Source organism: Rattus rattus, chromosome 3 (assembly GCF_011064425.1).
Source record: "Rattus rattus isolate New Zealand chromosome 3, Rrattus_CSIRO_v1, whole genome shotgun sequence".
Lineage (NCBI taxonomy): Eukaryota > Metazoa > Chordata > Mammalia > Rodentia > Muridae > Rattus > Rattus rattus.
The window spans coordinates 91469248-91489089 of record NC_046156.1 but is presented as its reverse complement, the minus strand read 5'-3'; the positions used below and the strand labels follow the sequence as shown (position 1 = coordinate 91489089).

Below are 19842 nucleotides of genomic sequence, written 5' to 3'. Positions count from 1 at the left end.
GTCAGTCCCACCTGGACACCAAACATACCCTGAAGAACATAACATGCCTCCAGTAATGGAGATAGAAAAGCAAATCATCAAAGTACAAGCTTGGAAGAAGACAGATCTGAAAGTCACAATACCACATAAAACAGTCCGTATACATGATGTATACATCATTCTCCATTTTAAACTTTCATCCCCAGAGCAAGCTGTTTACGAAAACATCTGTGGGTCTAAGCAGCTCTATCTATCACCTGTTACGTTCTATGGGACTGATGTTCTATAGGCCAGATGCAGGTGTGTGGACTGTTGTCTTCATGCAGGTGAGGGCATGGCAGGGCCTATGATTGGACAGTCAGAAAATGGGGCGGGGACAGAGTTTTAGTAAGAGGAAAGAGAGGAGAAAGAGAGGGGGAACCAAGATTGAGGCAGGGAAGGACGACCCAGATCCATGTGGCCTTAAATGGCCACAGGTGGTTAGGAATATTTCTTAAGGGATGGATTTTTATAGGTCAAGTTATCTTATCTAGGTGGGTGGTTTATATCACTATCAATTGGTTGTGAGTTTACTGTGTGGACGATTTGTGGAGTGTAAATTTACTGAGATAAAATTATGGAGATAAATCTGATTGCTAAATTATAAGCTTATTGAGGCATGATTTTAACGGGCTGCTGGGAGTTGTGACTGGAACCATTAGGGGGTGGATGCTGGGAAAGTGAGCAGAGTTTGGCTGCAGAGAGCCAGCAGGGAGAGGGCGGCCACAGCATGGCATGTGGCTAGCAATAGGGGTGGAGAGACCACCAGGGACAGAATAGCTGGGGTTACTGTGGCGTGGTGCCCTAGAACTGGCCACCGCTGAGATTATACCCCGCTAATGCCATATGGCTCGACGATGCTGGCTAGCGAGAGTGTGAGGATGTTTTTAATATTTACTGTGGCACAGGCATTTAAGAATAAAGCCATTTTCATCTAAGTCTAAGGCAGATGGGTGACTCTGGCACACAGACTTTGGTGTGTCCATGCCCAAGTTACAGATATGAACCAAGCACTTCATGTTACAGGACACAAATTGTTGGGAAGCTGTAAGGGATCACGTGAGCAAGTTTTAAGCCTTTAGAAACAAATACATATTGGATTACTAGGCTTAGTCATGATCAAAGCAAGCACTTCCTTTTAAAGCTAACCTTCCTCTTTTCAGTTCTAGGCTTCCAGTATGTCTCCTCATTCTCCTGTGGTCTGCTAGTCTTTATTTAGTCCTTCATAGGCTCTTCAGAAAGAGTAGCAGCTTCCTGGCTAATACTGGATCAACAGGGCTTGAATCGCCAACCTGCAAGCTATAGGATCTTCAGTCATTTACCTAAATCTGTGCTGACATTTCCTCTTACTGACTTACTCCATACCTCCCAGTGCTCTGGGGCTTAAATGAAAACAGGACCTGTCCACAACACAGAAGCAGACGCGTTTTTCTTACCACAGTTCGTTGAAGTTCAAGGTGACAACCAAAGCTCCCAATATGAAAATGATAAAGTACGAAGCTGCCCAAGCTCACCAGGTAAGTATAAATGGTGTCTTTAGCAAAAACTTCCCAGAAAGAGTAATTGGACACTTACTATTCAGTTACAGTTTATTTTAATGGGAAAAATTTCAAGTCAAATGCAGGAGAGGCATTTGCTGGCATAAGCTAATAGTGAAAGACTTGGAAACACAGAACTGCACCACGAAGCTCAATGTGGCTTGTAGTACACTGTCAAAGCTGAGGCAGAAAGAATGCAATGAGCCTAAGGCCAGTCTGTCTACACAGTGAGTTCTTGAACAGCCTGGGCCAGAGTGGAAGGCCCTACCTCAATACCCACAAACAAAAAGGCAACGAATAAAACAACATCATCCTGTGCCGGGGCCCTACATATTCTCAGACTGTGTGAATATCTGGGCCACAGGTGACCTACAGTCTTGAAGGGTCTCCTTGGTGATTGCCAAACAGAAAGAAGGTAAAGAGAAAAGCCCTGCCACTTGTAGCACGGTGTCTAAAAGCTCCCACTCATCTGAAAGTGCTAATACAACTAAAACCATGCATCCCTTATCATAATTTGTCTTAGTGTAATGGCTTTCCTTTTTCATATCCAGCCATAGCTGGAGGATTAGAAGTTTGGGTTCAATATATGAAATCGAGTATGGGTATACAATCAGGTTCTAATAGTGTTTTTAAATGAGAATTTAAATGCCTATCCCCATAGGCTCATGAGTATTGGTACATCGTTTGGTGGAATTATTTGTGAAGGATTAGGAGATGTGGACTTGTTTGAGGAGGTGAGTCACTGGGGTGGGGAATGAGCTTTGAGATTTTAAAATCTCATGCCATACCTAGTTGGTACCACTCTGCCTGGTGATTGTGTCTCAAGATGGAAGCTGGCAGCTACTGCACTCAAATATCATGCCTTCCTGTCTACCTTCTGCCACGTTCCCTGACCTGATGGTCATGGACCCTAACTAACCCTCTGAAACTATATGTCCCAATAAATTCCTCATTCTGTAAGTTGGTTCAATCTTGGTGTTGCAAGCAGGATACTGATTTCAGACAGATAAGCAAAAGAAGAGAAGACTTGCATCCAAGAGATAGGAAAAGTAAGAAACAGAACAAAGGAAGTCAGTGGCAAGCTGTAATGTCATCTAGAGGGGACAGCCACTTTATGAATCCACAGAATGCCATTGGCATTTAAATGAGAGGCCACATTCAGTGTGACTTCAGTGAGGCTAGGTACCCAGGGCATGCCTATACACATCACATCTGGAAATGTTTTGAGTGATAAGTGATCAAGGAGCTGAATAATAGCCGAGAGCTTAACGCCACCTCAAGAGCTGTTACGTAGAAGGTTTCTTTCATGTTAGTACTTTGAGCATCTTTAGCATTCAGTTATTAAGTCATCTGACTTAAGTCACATTGGTAATAGTCTGGAAACTGCCGCAAAAATATTGTTATAGAATAAAACATAAATCTACAAAACCACTTTGAAGATTGTTATTTTATATAAAAGGTTGGTTTGCTTTTTAAGATTTATTTTTGTTTTATGCATATAGGTGTTTTGCCTGTACAGACATCTGTGTACCACATGTGTGTATGGTGCCCATAAAGCCAGAAGAGAGTATCAGATCCTTGGAAATTAGATTTGTGTAGGTTTGTGAGCTACTATGTAGGTGTGGAGAATTGAACCCAGGCCCTGCATAACTGAGCTTCACTGCTCCTGTGTCAAAGCGGTTGAGTTTTGCTGAGAACATAGGAGGAGGTAGGCATACAGATTTTGCATCACTAAAGATTGTTTGTAAAATTAATTCCACTCTCCCTAACTTATCAGTTCCCATTTCCTGATGTTTTCAGTGATCTTCTTAGGCTCCCCAGACAATTTCCACGGGTTATACACAGGGGGAGGGTGACAGCCTTTCCTACGTTAAAGTTCATACACTCTTCCTCTCATTGAAGACAACCAATATCATTTTCCTTTCTCTTAAGTCTCACCCCCAACACACAAGCACGCGCGGGTGTGCACACCTCCCCACACACAAACAACAACCACCCCACACACATATCATATCATAAGAAAGATATTCAGCTATTAGCTATTGCCTGATGGTGTAACTGCCATATCCATAGAGACTTATGAACCCTTCGTCTTTTCGGAATCATTCTATTTAGCATTTGGTCAGAGTGCTGAGAAAAGTGAGCGTACATACCTCGAAGTGCGCACAATGTTGTCAAACACCTGATCATGTGACAGACAGGCCTCTGGAACCAGTGTATGTTAAGAAAGTCAAAGGGTTCAGAGGGTTTGTGTGTGAGAGAAACAATAGAGTGTTACTAATAGGCTGTTCTGGTGTAAGTTTGCAAGTCCAGGACACCGAAAGAAAGGCAGACAGTGGAAAACAAAAAATCTATCAGGAGCTATTCACAGTCTATGCTGGCACAGAATCTGCCTGTTTCCTAAAACTTAAATGAAACTGGATCCAAAAGTAATGGATTCATTTACTTGGCAAAGAAAATCTGAAGGCGGTAACACTGAGAATGTACCACAGTTATCATTGTCCTTCACATTTGTCCAGATTTACAGTGAGACACAGGAGAAAGTAGAGCACAAAGATATGAAAGAAATGCAGTTCAGTGAGAAAGGGAGAGGAAAAAAAATGCTTTAAAAACTGCTAAAACTGAGCACAGGGCAGGTGGGGACAAACTGGCTGTAATTATTAAGGAAGTTAGTGCCTCTCGGCTGAGGCGTAGCTCAAACGGTAGAGCACATTCTTAGCATCTTGAGACCCTGGGATCAAGCCCCAGCTCTGAGGGGAGAGGCATTAAGAAAAACCCAGAGCTTTGCACTAGACAGTAACAGGTGATATGAGGGCAAGACACCAGACATGGCACCGCCTGAAGCTCCAGAATGAAACCCATGTAAACTCGTTTGATAACCTTTTGTTTGACATGAGCGTTTCTTTAAAAAAAAAAAAAAGCCCCAGGACATCCTGCCTGAGCCAGGCTGCGGAAGGAAGTCTTTTCCCAGGCTCAGCCACAGAAGGACACAGGCCACTTCAGCGATGGTCCAACTGGGCCAGGCTACATTTCAGGCAATAGCAGAACTTAGCACTAGTCACATAGCTGGTTTTGCAGGCATGCAAGACTCAAGAGTAGAGTTGTGGAGACTTGCACCAAGGTTCTAAACATCCTTGAGGTCAAGCAACGCGTAGCATGGTAAGGATTCCCTAACTAGGGCTCCTGTGAGGGAGCCTAAGCTGCAATGAAGATCAGAGATTAAAAATACCAGGGATATAAGCTGTTCACTGGGTAAAGCTACAGAGGATGATTGAGGAAAACAAGCTCAAGAGAGAAATCACAGAAGTAAAAGGCAACAGAGCTCACAGAAACGACTATTCAATGTTGTTTAAATCCAGATAAAGCCATCAAGAGCTCAAAATGCTGGACATAGTGGTGCAGGGTTGGTGTTCACCCTAGTGTTCCTTTGGTCAGATCTTTCAGGGCTAGGCCCCCATTTCTCCATTTTGGAATGTTTATGTTCTCTGTGCCACTTTGTTATTTTGGGAATTTACAGGAGGCTCCCAGTTCTGAAGTATCTGAGTCTCAGAAGAAACTGAATGTTAAATAGTATTGACTATTAAGTCCTTGGAGACTCTTAGGAGACAAAACGCATTTTCTATTATGAGGTTAAAATATAGAGATGTAGCTGGGCATGGAGAACCCTCTTAAACATGGATAACACCGTCCATGAATGTGGAGCCCAGACAGAATAACACAGGTGGGAATGAGATAGCCTGATGCCTAGCTAGTGTTCATCTCTCTCCACTTCCTGGCTGTGGATTCAGCATGAGTAGCCACCTTAACTCTCACTGCCTTGCCTTCCCCATAGATGTGATCTGGTCTATTCAAGCAGTAAGCCAAAATAAATCTCTCTTGGAGCAAAGATTCCTTCACTGGTCCCCCAAATCAAAATTTGAAACTGACCCAACTCTGTTTGATAACTTATATTTTACCCCACACTTTACTGGCCTCTATGAACATACCTATACCATGCCTGTTCCTCAAGCAATAGAAGTCTCTTACTAGCAGTTTTATGTACATGCTCCCTGATAATTTGCAAGCTCTTCAAAAAATAATATCACATCTTACTTATATCTCTTTCCTTATCACTGAAACTGACTAGCAATTTAATACATATAGACCATGAAGAAGTCTCTTCAAAATAAATAGATCTCCTAAACTACTTTTGCTGTTGTTGTTTTTTAAATTATTTTAAAATATATTTTCAGGAAGGTTATTTTTCTCAGATTTTTTGGTTTTTTTTTTTTTTTTTTTTTTTTTTTTTTTTTTTTTAGCATTTCAAGGTATGTTTCTCAAATGTTGGCACATTTCATTTCTCTGTCCCCTATGATTGAAAAATAAGGAAAGAGAGAATAATGACTTTACAATAGAGAAATGTCTCTAATTAGTATAGAAAGAGCTTTTGAGCCTCTGTTATTCAAATGGCATATTAACCAATCACACTTGAGCTCAGTCAAACTATACTTACCTTCCACGCATCGACATCCCTCTTGTAGCACCCGTGCATACATGTCCACTTTGGATTGAGAAAGGAGCTGGTCCCCAGTCAGGTATGTGTTATGAGAAGAAGCAATGTAGTAATTGCAGAGAGGCTGATCCATGTCTTGGTATACTTCATGGTGCAAAGGGTTAAATACATCACAAGCAGGGCTACGCATGAAGTTCGTGAAGCCTTCAAAGGAGAGAGTGAAATGACACAGCTTTTACAGAGCACCTAAGTAACTGATGCCAACAGAGACAAAAAGGTCAAAGAATATTCATAATCAAATATCAGGACAATGCTCATGACACCTGGGGCAATGAGAGATTTGCCTGTTGACATATCAAAAAATATGACTTTAGGGGAGCAGCTATTTAAGAAAACTTAACTGTTATCCTTAAAATGCATGTATTAACTATTAAACTCAAGTTATGCCTATGTAATGTGCCCTCAGAGATGATCAGTATCATATTATAGCCATATTAAGCCTCAATCAACCAGCAGCTGGTAAGTTGTTACAATGTTCTGAACACCAGCACATGATAAAGTCTTAGGCCAAACTTTAAGTACCGACTCAATTCAGAGAGTGACTAATTATGAAACTTGTTTTGGAAAAAATACTGACACATAAATAACTTTAAAATGATGCTTTGTTTGTATAGGAAATGAATGATTTTTCTACAACTTTGCTTAAAGCCTAAGTAGCAGAGGCAGCCATCATTATGAAATTTATGAAGAAAAATATAAGTGACCAGAAGTGGTCATTATTACGGCAGGTTGTTTCACGTCTTTGAGAATCGTTTGGCAAAATCCAATCAGTCAATGTTCTCTGAGGCTTCACAGTTTCTTCCTGGTGACCTTTATGTTTATAACTAGATGTTTAATCACATCTTTAGGGGAAGCCTCAAGAAAAATATTCATATCTAGGCACAGTCTTAAGAGGCCCAAGTTAGTTTGTATCCTGTTTTTAAAATAGTTTAAATGATAGGAAATTTTAAATTATTCTTCTTCATTTTAATTCTCTTTTACCCCAGGAAATAAGTACTAGGCATTAAAGATTCCTTATCAAGACAGTTATGGTGATATGAGCCTGATTGCTACACACATAACACACACACACACACACACACACACACACACAAATGCATACACACACATGCTTACACACACACTCGCACACACATGCACATATATATGCATGCACAGTATGCATACACACATGCACATGAACACACACAACACACACTAACACACACATACACACACAAATGCATACACACACATGCACACACAAATGCATTCACACACATGCACGCAAACACTTGCACACATACACATACACACATATGCACACACACACACACACACACACACACACACTTGCACACATGCATGATGGGAGCAGGGAAATTCCAGAAGTTAACAGTCAATTGTGGCTTTGCATGTTCTTGGGGGAAATTGAGTTTTCCTGAAGTCTGCATGAGAAATCCCATAGCCTATAATTTATATTTTAAAGGCAGATAGGTTATACATACTATAGCTATATTTATAACATGTTTTTAATGTATAAATCCTAGGGGATAATTTTTAGGGAATAATAATAAGTAAATTATTTAATTTCTTTTGGTCTTATTTCTCTTAGTTATTAAACAAAGTGGTAATATTGACAACACTTCTGTCTCCAATAGTTTCCTAAAACTCTACCAATTGGGAAAGACAAACCAATTCCTAACTCTTTGTCTTTTGAAAAAATGTTTATTTTCAAGTCTCTACTTTTGTAGATTAATCGTTTAGAGGCCAAATTTTCCTCCTGCAATCATCAATACATGACTACTTCCAAAAAAAATTATCCATTTGAGCAAAGTCCAAATACTTCTTGGCATTCACTACACACAATGGTGCTGCAAAAATGAGAGAAAAACAAAACTAGAGATCTGCTTTGCAGAAAAATATATGCTTCCTGGACTTCACTTAATTGCCTAAAATTTTACGAATATTTCCCAATTTTGCTTCCTAAAAACAGTAATAAAATTTAAAGTAGCAGATAGGGGAGACAGAGAGATTAGGATCACTGGTTACCTTCTATACCGAGGACGTTTTTCACTTTGTTTTCTTCAGAAACTTCAAACTTCTTTATGATGTCCAGACAATAGTCCAGTGTGACATTACTCATCTAAAGAAAACAGAATTGAAAGAAAGCACCTGCAATTTCATGAGCCATGTCCCTCTGTCTGCAGCAAGATGTACAGACCAGCGCCGCCCCCCCCCCCCACTTCATAGTTCAGAGGGCAGCAGGAAGCACTGTCTGGAGTCTTCAGGTTCCTTTTTCCTTTTATCTTTGGAGGATAATTATGATCTTACCCTGTCTAGGCATCCATCAGCTTTAGTTTGTGAACACACCCCTTCAACTCTTAGCCAAATGCTCTTTATGAAGGAATAGAAGAAAATTAATGCAAAAACCATTGTTCAAAACCCACTCACAATATAGTAGCTATCGGCAAAATAAGTGAATTTTACATAAAAACTAAACTGTGATAATCACAAATATATGTGGAAAGAAGATTATGGTCTGTCAAAATAGGATGTCTTCTAAGTAGATTGAGCTGTGTGGGCATTCTTGAAGAGTCTTCTTGCGAGCAATCAGCTATGGAGATTCAGGAACAGGAAAGTGAGGAAAAACTGAACAAAGAAAAGCTAGTTGAGAGTGAGCATAAGAAAGGACCCAGCCACTAAGTGGCTTTTGTTCAGATCAGCCAGTCCACAGAAACCAGGTGACTTCAAAAGCCACTCCCTTGGGCATTTCTACCAGCTGGGGCAGTGCTGAGGGTCAGGGAATGCTTTGGGGGAACCTTCTGTAGCATCAACAAGGCAAGGCTGCACATGCTCTTATCCCAGTCAGCCTCAAGGCTGCTGCATGCATACATACACAAGAAGGGAGAGTAAACTCTTTAGAAATAATCTTTTTTAAACAGCAACATAAAGGATGAGGGCAGGCTTGGAACTGTAGCTCAGTAGAAGAGCACTTGCCTAACATTCAAATATCTATGATCCCTAGAACACATACACAAAAAATGACATTAAAAAAAATCCATTTGCTCAGGATTCTAACAATGACCTTTTAAAATACTGATAAGTAATGATGAGGGAAGCCAATCTTGCAAGCCAATATGAATACTAAAAACACTATAGTTATTATATTATTGTTATATAGTATATTCATCAAAGATTCCACTGTCTTTTAGGTTCAATGGGTTTTTAGTAAAATCTACAGTTTTTTTTTATTAAATCATCTGTTTAATAGGACTTAATATAGAAATATGGTCAAGTAAATAGAGCTGCAAAGCCCCTAAGGTACTCCAGAGACCTAGAAGGCTGTGAACAGCTTGTCTACTATGAGCTAGACACATGTCCATATCTCATAATATAAAAAGAACCACACCAGTAACTTTATGCACCATAGAAAGATCTGAGTTCCCTTTGCAGTTATTCATGGCCTTTGTTCCATGGTTTACTCAGGTAAACCGCCAGCAGCCCATGAGATCTAGGGCAAGGTACTCACACCAAGCTACACACTATTCTAGAGAAAAGTTAAGGGGAGAAGAGCAGAGAATTCATTATCATAAGACCCAAACCAGAATTAGGTTTTATAGAAATCACACTTTAAAAATATTCACTATATTAATAAGCATATTAGTAAAGTCACCACAAAACTTTTCTTGAAATAACTTTCTGTCAACTACAGTTTGAAGTACTCCGTTAACAAGTTGAAGGTTGAGTGACTCCACTCTCATTCGGCCCCACGGCCTTCTCATGTAAGTACCATCTCAACAGCATGACACAATTTTACTCCTAGGCCTCTCTTTGCGATGCCTGCTAGATGTGCATATTTCTATCAAAGCAAGATAGTGACTACAATCACCTTTGTTTTTAAATGTGCACAGTGTACACAGGTGCCTGCTGTAGGAAGTGGACGAAGCCCTGATCCTGTTAATGCGAGTCCTGAGTGGATTGTGTGCTGGCTGTTGAGAGAGGCATGTATTCTTAATCGCTAAGCCGTCTCTCCAGCCCCTACATTTGTCATCTATACATAATGCTTTCTACCTCAGCTTATAGATAACACAGCGGATGCAGAGAATAATTAAGGAGTATCACAAAAGTCCCAGAACTGTAAGAAGCAAGAACCAAGGTTCACATTTGGATCTTCTAGATTTTAAGTCTAAATGTTTTCCTTTCATGTAGATCTAATCAAGTGATGTTGTCTTCATTTCTACTAAATGATTTGAAAGCTGTTTGGCTTTTCAATATAGCTGAAATTTATAAATCATTTGAAGCTGTTACAATTTTCAAACCAGTTATTGGATTCTGATTTGTTGCATGTTTAAGACCGGACTCATTCTGTTCTGTTCACTGCTGTATTTTAAAATCATCTAGAAGAGAAGTCCTCACATTAGAGGAAAACACACGCAATATAGAGGAGTTACAGGAAGCAGTAATCAGTTTGTAAAGGCATCCACATTCTGACCCTGCTTATCTTTAGACTTAGTCCTGTGGGGCTTGATGCCCCAGACAAGGAGGATGCTAGAGGGGTGAGGTGGGAGTGGCTGGGTGGGGGAGCACCTCAAAGGCAAAGGGGAGGCAGAGGAGGTAGAGGGGTTTTTGGAGGGGAAACTGGGAAGGGGAATAATATTTGAATTTGAAATATAAACCAATGAAATAATTAGTAAATAAATAAACAAATAAATAAAAAAGTCAAAAAAAAAAAAAAGAAAAAAAAACACATTTCCAGGAGAGAACCTTCCCAGAGTCAGTAGAGTAAATATATTCTCATGGCCATGCTGAAATAGAATTTGCAAATTTTAACATTGCTGAACGTATTTTTATCTGAATAACTCGGTCTACTATAGAGTAAGTCAAAGTTGTGGCATTAATGACTAAGTACAATTCTTTTTGATAAACCCAGACTCTTTCCTCCAGAGGCAACAAAGCTAATACTTACTGTTTGTTTTGGAAACGAATTATCACCTCCTTGTGTTTTCACTCCTTTCCATTTCATACACGTACCTGTTGACTTATGATGTTAAACGCTATGTAAGACTGTCATCTAACGTCATCTAATATAAGCTCTCTCGAGTCCCCAAGGCTTCCCACTTTGTCTATCATCCCACTGTGCATCTACCTAGCCCTATATAGAACTTACTAAATAATCTGGCCTTTACATTATTCCAACTATGCGAGCATTGCACACTGGTGGCTCTGCTGTGCAGTAAAATTTAATAGTCTGCCACAAATACTTCCCATGATTCCAATGGCACCTTGGCATATTTTTCCCATAACAGAAAGGGAAGACGTGGCCCTGAGTTCCACTGTCCCCTTTAATAACAGTGCCTCTTCTAAGCTTGTCTGACTTAGAGCTCTGAGGAGCTTCGGCGCTGACTTCCGGAAGAGATCTCTAACGAAGTCAGATGGCTGCACTTTGCCACTGTTCTGTACGTATTCAGTGACTTATCTTGCACACGCACCTTCTTTGACAGTTTATCGAGGCAGAAAACTCTAAGTTGGAATCACCACTCATGTGTTCCTCGGCTTCCAAGTGGTTTTGGGAAAGTCCTGATGTGGTGCTTATGCCAACCCTGTTTATTCATCCTGCTTTGGTTTAATTCGGTTAGCTTTATTTTTGTTTCTGTTTTTTTTTTTTTTTTCACTTTAATTTTACAATAATGAGTCTGATTTGCATCTGAATAGTTCATCTTTCACAGTGTTCATGGTCCTCAACTGTCTTCTCTGGAGATTTGTCTCTTTTTAAGCTTATCACTTTTTATATTGCTTGGTAATTTCCTCCCAGCTCCTCATCTGTTCTCCTCCCTCCGCTTCCTAAACCCTCTACTGTGCTTACCTCTCTGCTCTCAAACTTGAACTTGGAACTCCTTTTCCCCACTCAACCTTTCCTCATGGTGTCTCATTCTCAGGTTACGACTATAACTGTCTCATTCTGATGACTTTACCAACCAGCTTCTGACATGTCCTTTTTCTGTGCTGCATCTATTCCACCTCCGATAAGCTTCTTGTTTTGATTTGTTTGTTTACAGTTTTTTAATAGTACAGGATTTCCTCACACACATGGCTAACCTCAGCAGTCTTAGGGTTTGAGTGTAGAAGTAGAAAAGTCTAAAAGATTCGCTCACAGAAGGGATGGGTGACAAACAGCTCTAGAGAGGGCCCAGTAGAACACAGGTGAGAAGGGGAAGGGGATAAGCAGAGGGAGAATTTACTGGGGTAAAGGATAGGAAAAGAAGGGACCACAAATGACAGCAACGATGTTTAAAATTATTTAAGGACATTTAAAATCAAGTCGATATTTAGTTGGACAGAAGATCTGTATTCATGAGCACAGCTCATTCCTGGCTTTATTGCGAGATTCTTAGACCATGCTACTACTGTATTTGACTTCTGATATAAGTTACTTTCTTAGGATGGAACCCTCCCACACACAAACTTGGTTGTTACATTAGAGCTATTATAACCAACAAGCTACTGCCTTAAAACAACAGACACTTATTCTGCTGTGGTAATAAAACCAGAAGTCCAAAACCAAGGTGTCAGCAGCATTAACTTCCCTGGGGGCTCCAAGGGAGAACCGGTCACCACCTCTCCTTGTAGCATAAAGTGGCGTTCATCTCTTGACTTGAGGATTACTGGAGTCTCCACCTCCTCCAGAGGGCCTTCTTCCTGTGTACCTTTTTCTACTGTTCTTTTATGAAAACTCTCACTTTGGGGTCTAATGTCTATCTCAACACATAGACATTCAATTTAGCTCTAACACATTCACTGGTATTAAGAATCATCAATTAGATCTTTGGGTACGAATATTCAACTCACTATAACTGGTAAAGCTACTATAAGTTAAATTTCTAATATTCTACCTGGTAAGGATGGACTTGGGTGAAATAAGAATCTATTTATGGGCCAGTATTTGATATCACAGAACATGTAATACCACCTGCGGCCAGTAGTGCTATTTTCTATTGCAACTGAGCATATTTTATAAGGTGAACAATCCCAGTGTTTATAACAAACTTGTGTTTTAAAAAGATAATGGATCAGTGACACAGAGACCCAACTGCCTCAGGTTGTCCCATTGAACAAGTTTCAAAACACAAATGCTATCAAGTTCTCTTACTGCACACTTTAGGTTGTCATCAATAATTTTTATTCATTCTAAAGAATGCTGAATGGCACAACTTTCCAAATTTTTCTGTATGTACTTAGATATTTCTTTAAAATAAATGACTGCAGGTAAAATGGATCAAAGTTTGATAAATTCTGAAAATTTTCAGACTTGTAAAAGTGCCATACTGAATAATTAGACCATTTACAAGCTAAGTAGTTACTATGATCGTTAATGTTCACTAAATTAATGGGTCAAAATAATAAGCTTTTGGCTTACTTTTGCATTTTTGATGACTAGTAAGGGCAAACTGTTTAAAGGTACACTGACCCATGAAAGCATTTTCCACACTATTGAAACTCAGTATTTCTTTTTTAGTGTGTTGCAAATCCTTCCCTATTTTGTGATTCAGTTAAATAGTGTTTGAAATAGGAGACTTTAAATTTTCTATACATTAAAATGTTCCTATGTGGTTTCTGTCCCCTGAAGTACAGTAATGTAGATAGATAGATAGATAGATAGATAGATAGATAGATAGATAGATAGACAGATAGATAGATAGATAGAATCTTTCAAGCCCTACCCATGTGTAAATTAGCTTCAAGCTAATTTAGAAAATTAAACCAGATACAGATTCTCCAGGGCAGACTTCACACAGCACTGGCTTTTGCCCCCCCCCAATAAATTCCTGGCAGAACTTCAACAGGAGCAGAAGAGGTGAGGAAATGCACGGCCCTTAGCAAGCGATGTGCACCACTGCCAGTCCAATGGGTTGGAGTGAATCCACTAGCCTGAATGAAGTTAAAACCACTAGAGGGTTGTATATTTTAATTTTAATTCTTCACTTTGCTGCACTTCTGAATATCTCAGTCACTTTCATCAAGATCAACCTTCCACTTGACATTGAGAGGCAAGAAAAGTAGGTACTGGATGCCCTTTGTAACAAAAGAAACCAAGGTCAAAAATCAAAAATAATGGGGATGAGCAGGTGAAGCACTACCTGGAGGTTAGGGGAACTCAAGCTGGATAGGCAAGATTCCTGCCGAAAGCCAACCAAGATGCTCAGACATCAGCAGGGCCTGGAGCAGGTGCCATGCTGAGGAACTTAGATGCTGGATGGGACTCCTGGCTAAGAGAATACCATGATTCTTTCTACAGGTGGATTCTTAGAAATAAGACCAAGAAAAGGACCTGGCAAGAGAGCTCAGAGAAGCCTGTTTCGTGTCATCAAGGGCTGATTTAACTGTTGCCCCAACCCTCCCTCAGGCTCAGTCTTTCAATAGTATGACCCTGAATAGAGGGACCATGCTTTTCTTCCCATTATCTGTGTATACCAAATGGCAACCCATGAACAGCCAAACAAAAGAACTGCATAGGAAGTGGACTGGCTGCAGGGACCTATGCCCTCTCTGCACATCTACCCTAACAGCACCTGAATGTGTTTATTAAGCTGTGAGCTCCAGGGCATTTCATTTGTGGAGCATCTATGATATAAGCATGAAGACACAGATTGATGACATCATTGCCCAAATTTATTAATTTAATCTCCAGCTCCCTCTTCCTTCACAATGTCCAAAAGTGGAAATGGGAGGGAGCTCACAACCTCTCATCACACGGATGAGCTATTCTGAGGTCCGGCAAATTCAAAGTTGAATAAAAATTTTTTTCCAGGGGACTGACTCACTGGAAGTAACAAAAGTTATCCAATCACTCAGGAAATCCTAAGGGTTTTAATGGTTCATAAACATTAGGGGACAAAAAATACTTATTATTATTATTATTATTATTATTATTATTATTATTATTATTATTATTAAATTTCATCATGGCAGATGTGGGAATGAAGAGCCAAATGGGAACTAATACGGAAGAAAATTCCAGTTGTGTGTAAGTGATGACATTCAGGACCGGCTACCGTAACACACTGCACCTTGGAATGTAAAGAAATACCAAATGCAGGAAGGCGTCTCCAATCTACCTGCAGGCCTTTAAGCAGGTATGTACTCCTGGGAAGGACTCTGTTTTCTTTTTTCAGGAGTGACAGTGTAATGCTCTCATTTAGAAGATGCCCTGCGTCCTACAGAGAAAGAGCCAAAGACACAGAGATGACAGAAGGATCTGAAGGAGGAGCTCTTGCCAAGTTCCTCCTCTGCTCCTATTCAACTTCATGATCTCACAGCCCTTATCCATCATTTATATTTGCCCAGTCTGCATGTCTGTTCAGGAGTTGTTAGACCTGGCATTCAACATACACAGGCATTCCTACTTTCTGACATCCTCATTGCCTTACAGTGTCCCGTGCTGTTGTGAAAATTCATCACAGGAATCTGTAGGGTTTTTTTTTCCTCCTTAAAATAATTTTAAGATCTTCAAACTGTTCAAAAGGTAAAGAAAATTTTTATTCCCTATGGAATTGTAAAACCTCATGAGTACCTGCTCACTTGTACTGCTACATAGGTTCCTTGGAAATGACAAATCTGTACAATAAAGTAAACACGACAATTTATCAAACAGTTAACACAGAAATGAACTAAAGTCAACGACTTCCATTTCCACACTAATCCTGCCAGGGCAGTATGGCTATCAAGAGAATTTTAAGACTCAAAGACTTGTGAATGAGAGGCTGTGGTGGTTTGATTGAAAATATCGCTCTTGCCCTTTCCCGCTCACATGTTTGAATACTTGAGCCCCAGTTGGTGGAAATGTTTCAGAAGATTAGGAGGAATGGACTTGTTGAAGGAGGTCTGTTAATGGGGGCAGGCTTTGATGTTTCAAGTCTCCTTTTCAGTTTGCTCTCTCGACCTCCTGCTTGAGAGTCAAATGGTGAGCTCTCAGCTGATCTTGCCTCTGTACCTTATCTCATTCAGCATGGATTCTAACTCTCTGGAACCATATGCCCAATTATACTCTTGGTGTTTTATCCTGGCAATGGAAAAGTATCTAATACAGAGTCAAAGAAGCAACATGTACATCCAGATCTGATTAACTCTGTCCTACCAAATATACTCTAACAACAACAAACAAACAAACAAACAAACAAACATAACAGCAACACTAATAAATTCCATTCACAACGAATAAAGTGCTAACTGGCTTGAATAGAGAATAGAAAAAGGAAACATCAGAAATCAGGTTGAATATATTTCACTTTAGAAAGAGATACCAAGAAAGGCATTGAAAGCAGTTGGTAGCTGAGTATAGCTGTCTTTGAAGTGAGAGCTAATGGATTGTTTCAAGCTGGTTCTCTCACCACTGAAATGGGGTGGGTCTCCCCAGTAATGGTCAAGAAACACCTCTGTCTGCTGGTTCCTTGTCAGTTTGTCTGTGCTCTTCTTTATCTCTCTTACACATACACACACCCAAAATTAGCACAACAGCAAATTATGTGGGCAAGTTTTCTTTCTTATAGACGACTTTAAACAAAACTTAAAAATGATGTAATTAAAAAGCAAAGCCATGATGACACTTCTGTAGCCCAATCCGTTAGCGTGCAGCACTTAGATCACTAACAAGCAAATACTTGGAAAAATAGGCAAAGTGTCACTCAAGTAAACACTCAGGTGTCAGTCAATCTGTAAGTCCATATCAACACAGAAATATCTAATGATTTACTTGCTGCTTTAGTCATTATAGGTGGAAAACAATCTTTTATACAATATTATAAAGAAAGCTCAGGTCTAAGACTCAGTAATAAGTAAACTACAGAGAGAAAACATATGTGTAGACCGTTTGCTGGTTCCTTTTTGCTTTTCTCATTCTCTCTACAGCAAAAGGCTGAAGAATCTAATTAGCCAATTCATCTGCCCATAAAATGTAATCCAAAACTTGCATTTAGCTGTCATAAAAAATACCTGTCCAGGGGTTGGGGATTTAGCTCAGTGGTAGAGTGCTTGCCTAGCAAGCGCAAGGCCCAGCTCTGAAAAAAAGAAAAAAAAAAAAAACCAAAAAAATACCTGTCCAGTACCAGTCAAGGACAGTGAGCCGTTTTGCCTCCTGAGCCTACAAGCAACACCAGCCCACACAGATGAAGGACATCAAACAAGTTTTGGACCAGGACAAGGAAAACTGGGATCTTTTTGGTTTGAACAAGAGAAAATGGAAGGATGTTTCAAGGTTTAAAACACTAGAACAGAAATAAGTTCAACTCAGATACATAACCCCGCCCACACACAACTGTAAAAATAGTGTATTTTTTTAAAGAAACCACTTCAAAACGTTAATTTAGGGTACATCCCACTGGCTCTGTGGTAAAGGTGCTGGCCGCAGAAGCTTGTTGGCTGACCAGAGTTCAACTTGACACAAGCTGAAGTCATCTAAGATTGGAGAACCTCAACTGAGAAAAGGCCTCCAGAAGACCTGGCTGTATGTAGGCAAGTCTGTAGGGCATTCTGTAAATTAGTGATTGATCGAGGAAGGTCCCACCCACTGTGGGTAGGGAAACCCCTGGTCTGATTCTAGGGTTTTTTTTTTGTTTGTTTGTTTTTTTAAAGAAAATGGCAGGCTGAGCAAGCCACAAGGAGTAAACAGCACCACTCCATGGCCTCTGCATCAATTTCTCCCTCCAGGTTCCTGTTCTGCTTGCGTTTCCCGCTCCAACTGCTTTTGATGACAATGACGATGATGAAGAAGAACCATTATATGGAATTGTGAGTGAGATACACCTTTCCCTTTCTACGTTGCTTTTTGGCCATGATGTCTCATCACAGCAACAGTAACCCTAACTAAGACATAGGGACACATGCACACCACAGTGCATAGGTGGTAGTCACAGGACAACGTGTGGTAGTCTGTTCTCTCCTTCCATCATGTGGGCTCTGGTGATTAAACTTGGGTCATGAGGTCTAGTAGCAAGCAACTTAACCTGTTGAACCAACCCACTTGACCACAAAAAATACTCTTAAAAGGATTATTGATGTGTATATGTGAGCCTCTGTGCATGTATGTGCCCATAAGTGCAAGTGCCCATGGAGGCTAGCAGAGGATTTTGGATCCCCTGGGGCTGATGCTGTACTCAGTTGCAAGCCTTCTGATGTGGGGGCTAGGAACTGAACTCATTTCCTCTGTAAGAGCAGGGCACTCCCTTAACAGCTAAGCGTCCTCTCCAGGCCCCTATTCAGGCATATCTTTTTTAATTTTATGCATGTGTGCTATGTGCATGTGAGTGCTGGAGCCCATGGGGACCACCGGTTTTGGATTCCCGAGAGCTGTATTACAGGTGGTGTGAACCACCAGTGTAGGGGCTGAGAATCAAGCTCAGTTTTTTTGGAAAAGCAGACAGTGTCCCTCATCACTGATTCATCTCTCCAGCCCCTCAAAGAGATCATAAAGGAAGCAGCAATTCAGGAAAACAATACAACAGCATTATTTTTTTTAAAAAAAATCATAGTTTTATAAGCCTAAAAAAGGAAAACCTTAAAAAATATGTTGTTTTGCTGTGTGTGTGGTATATGCCTATGCTCCCAGAGTTGAGAAACAGGAGTGACTATGTGTGTGTATGTATGTATGTATGTATGTATGTATGTATGTATGTATGTATGTATGCATGAATGCTGGGCGGCAGGAGTAAACAGGAGTTCCAGGGGCCCTCAACCACATGAGAATCCTCTCTCAACAGGATCAAAAAATAGTGTAGTGCACTAATTCTTAGCACTCTGTCTACCTATCATAGACTCTGAAAATTATTAGTATCAAGAAATAGCTCTTTATTTTGAGACACCTGAAGGTATATTTTGCACATTCCCAAAACTTAGCACAATGTCTTTAAAAATGTACTTTGTGTCCACATATGGCAACAAATTAACTTGAAATGTCACCCGTCTGAGAGTCCATCTGTGTTTGAGATTTACACATAAAACCCCTTCATTTTTCCTCTGTACTGAGAAATAGTTTGAATAATTATAAGACAGCAGTATAAAAGAACATACTTGTTTATTTTAAAAAGCCTATTTTATATTAAAATTTAATGTTCTCCTTTAAGCCAATGTAATTCCTACTCTAGCCAAGGCCTACCCTAGTTTACTAGCCTTTGCCCATGACTTGATGCTAATTTCCTGTGTAAATTATCAGTGTCCACAGTGTGATCTAAGAATTCTGTTATAGTATAGAAAAACTAACTACACGGTGAGTTTTTTATCAATTCATATTTTGCTAATATTAATTTATACTAGCATAAATTAATACAAAGTTTAAATCTATTCCATTAATAGTAACTCCCAGTATAAACAAACATTACTAATGTGTGGGGAGCGGGGGTGGCGGCAGTCCCAAGATGGCGCCCGGGGCTGCAGCTAAGTCTCGTGACTAGCACCTGACTTCCTCACACACCTGAAACTAGCCATGTCCATGGTGAGAGCTGCGAAGGTGCACATGACACAAGATCAGGCCATGTGACGTGGACCTATGAACTGAGATTACGCAGTCTGGACTGAGGAGGTGGAGTTGAGGGAGGATATAAGGGGGTGTGCTCGGGGGCTGGGAGGGAGGAGGAGAGAAGTAAAGAAAAGAAAGATTCCTGTTTGCATGTTGTAAGGTTCCTGAATAAACTGCTTTGAGAAGAACGTCGTGGTGTCGCTCCTTTCTGCGGGACAGAGACAGAAGCGACACTAATGTATTTAAAA

General features: G+C 40.1%; 1 protein-coding gene across 1 annotated transcript in view; it reads right to left on the bottom strand.

Annotated features, from left to right (window-relative positions):
- Positions 1-19842, bottom strand: part of Plch1 (phospholipase C eta 1) — a 195689-nt gene that overhangs the window by 48611 nt on the left and 127236 nt on the right. The window contains exons 7-8 of the mRNA XM_032898305.1: positions 8140-8233; positions 6049-6252 (exon numbers count right to left, since the gene is read on the bottom strand). Of these exons, the coding sequence (XP_032754196.1) occupies positions 6049-6252; positions 8140-8233 (298 nt within the window). The remainder of the gene's footprint in view (positions 1-6048; positions 6253-8139; positions 8234-19842) is intronic.